At 36.2% G+C, this 2356-nt stretch overlaps 1 protein-coding gene across 1 annotated transcript; it reads right to left on the bottom strand.

Moving 5' to 3' along the window:
- Positions 1-372: 372 nt before the first annotated feature.
- On the bottom strand, positions 373-2089 carry LOC115127569 (trace amine-associated receptor 13c-like). Its single transcript, XM_065014913.1, has one exon. The coding sequence runs from the start codon at positions 1820-1822 to the stop codon at positions 857-859; it is 966 nt and encodes a 321-aa protein (XP_064870985.1). The 5' UTR covers positions 1823-2089; the 3' UTR covers positions 373-856.
- Positions 2090-2356: the final 267 nt, after the last annotated feature.

Here is a 2356-nt window from a genome sequence, read left to right as displayed (position 1 = left end):
TATGAAAGATCTGTGGAATAGTATAAAAGTTGTTATAAATGTGTGAAAATTACAAAGTGTTAATATAAAGTGTTACCAATCTCTATATCAATTCAGACTCCACAGCATCTGAGAGCTGTTCTGGTGTGACCCTTGACCTGGCAGCAGTGATGTCGTGAGAGTAGTGGTAGTGAGAGTAGTGGTACTGTTCTTACCCAGTATGTTGAAGTTCAAGTGTCTGCTGTGGTCTCTTGCGTTTAATCATTAATGCATATAGTAGTTATTTACACATGTGAGAATACCTAGCTGACTAACATTTAACACATGTGGGAGTAATTTTTAATAAATGGTGAGAAAACTGTAAATTCCTAAAAAATTGTTTATTACTGAACATTATAAAGTCTTACACATAATTGCATATTCTCGCATTTTACCCTCAACTACTTACACAATACACCATTGAGATGGACTTGGACATTATCTGATATTGTGCAATATTGAACAATTCAACTTCAGTACACTTGTTAAAGGCATTGTGTCCCAATTTAGCCACTAGATGGTGATGTTAAACAAGATATAGAATGACTCATAACCTCATCAGAATATACTTTTAGGAGACAAACACAGGCTTTGGTATTTCAAATATACAACCCAAAATGACTACAATGTCTTTTATTAAAAAAAAGCTTATGCCTTCTCCAAGTCATTCCAATTCAATCCAGCCAAATCATTCTGTATCAACACCACATGTACCTATGATGAAAACACTGAGATAAGTCACGTCAGTGTATTGTTACATGAAAGAAGCAATTACAACAATTGTATTACATAACTATGGCAAATCTATGTTAGTCAAATGTTGGAATAAAGGTAGGAACTATGAACGCCTTAACCTCAGAGTTAAAATAAGTTTAGCTGTCACTTTGAACCAAGGATAAAAGAAAGCATAAATTATTGGATTAATTAAGGAATTAACAAGTGGCAGAAAGCTGATGATAAAGGTTAAAACATTTTCACTTAAAAAATATACAAAAAGGAAAGGAAATAGAGAGGGAATCCAACAAATGAGATAGTTGAAAACAACAATAGAAACAGTTTTTGTTGCTTTTCTCTCAGACTTATTTGCCTGTACAGTTTTAACACCAGACACACTGACAGCCTCTTTTGAAAATACCTTTCTGGCCTGTGATCTGGCCACCACAGAGATTTTCAAATAAAGTGTTATAATAATAGAGCACGGGACAACCATTGTAATTACAAGGTCAATTATGTTATTGACCCAGGTTTTTCCTTCAACAATAAAACATTCCTTCAAACACCTACTGGGTGTCTGTACATTTACAAAGTTTTTTATAATGACAGCATCATATATGATACAACACCACCAGGTAATGGATATACAACACATCATTCTTCTTATTGTTATTCTAGAGTGGTACAATAAGGGATCACACACAGCAACATAGCGGTCAATAGATATAAGGACCAAATTACCCAGAGATAAGGAAGTACATAAAAAAGAGATGTAGAATTGAAACGCACAGAAATATTCCCCAAAACCCCAGCATGATTCCATTATTGCTACAGTCACTACTGGTATCACAATCAATCCCACCAGGAGATCTGACACAGCCAGAGAGAGGATGAGCAGGTTGGTTGGAGTGTGGAGCTGCTTGAAGTGAGAGATGGAGATGATCACCAGTACGTTCAAAAATACTGTAACTGCTGAAATCAATGAGAAGAAGATGTACAGTGTTATGTAGATAGATGTCGATAGCAAAGCCTTTCTGCAAGAAGAGTTTCCGTCTTGAAAACAGTATTGAACATCTTCATGTTTCTCCATATGTAATTCAATTCAAAATGCTGAGGTCCTGCTTGGTCCTGTGTGTGACCCTGTCAGGTCCGCCTTCTGAGAAACTCTGAGCTCTGCCTCTCTATTTATCCCTGAGTTACAGACAGAAACTCCCCCCCCCAGAGTCTCTCTGCACACACACACAAACACACACACACTCTCACACGTGAGCACAGAAATGAAAAAACGGTTAGATAAACAAATCATTTGTGAAAGCATGATGTAATGTATGACAGGATTTGATGTTGCTGTGTCCACCTAGCCTGTCCTTCAACCTTACTGATAGTCAGAGATTAGATTGTTTTCACATATTTCATTTGTTGGGTTCCACGGGTAGGCCGTCATTGTCCATAATAATTTGTTCTTAACTGACTTGCCTAGTTGAAAGGTTCAATAAAACATTTCAAAATAAATGAGAGAAAAGGTTCATTTTCTCAATTAAGCATTAAAATGGGGAAAATATCATATGGATGTTTTGGTCACTCAAAAGCTATTTTAATGGGAAATAGGATAACTGTGCAGACT

This window comes from Oncorhynchus nerka, unplaced genomic scaffold, assembly GCF_034236695.1.
Source record: "Oncorhynchus nerka isolate Pitt River unplaced genomic scaffold, Oner_Uvic_2.0 unplaced_scaffold_1926, whole genome shotgun sequence".
NCBI classification, from domain to species: Eukaryota; Metazoa; Chordata; class Actinopteri; order Salmoniformes; family Salmonidae; genus Oncorhynchus; species Oncorhynchus nerka.
Note: the sequence above shows the minus strand (reverse complement) of the source record. Positions and strands in the feature narration are given on the sequence as shown.

Excerpts from the sequence above, each read along its gene's own strand:
- LOC115127569 (XM_065014913.1), bottom strand. The coding sequence starts at position 1,822 with ATGGAGAAACATGAAGATGTTCAATACTGTTTTCAAGACGGAAACTCT.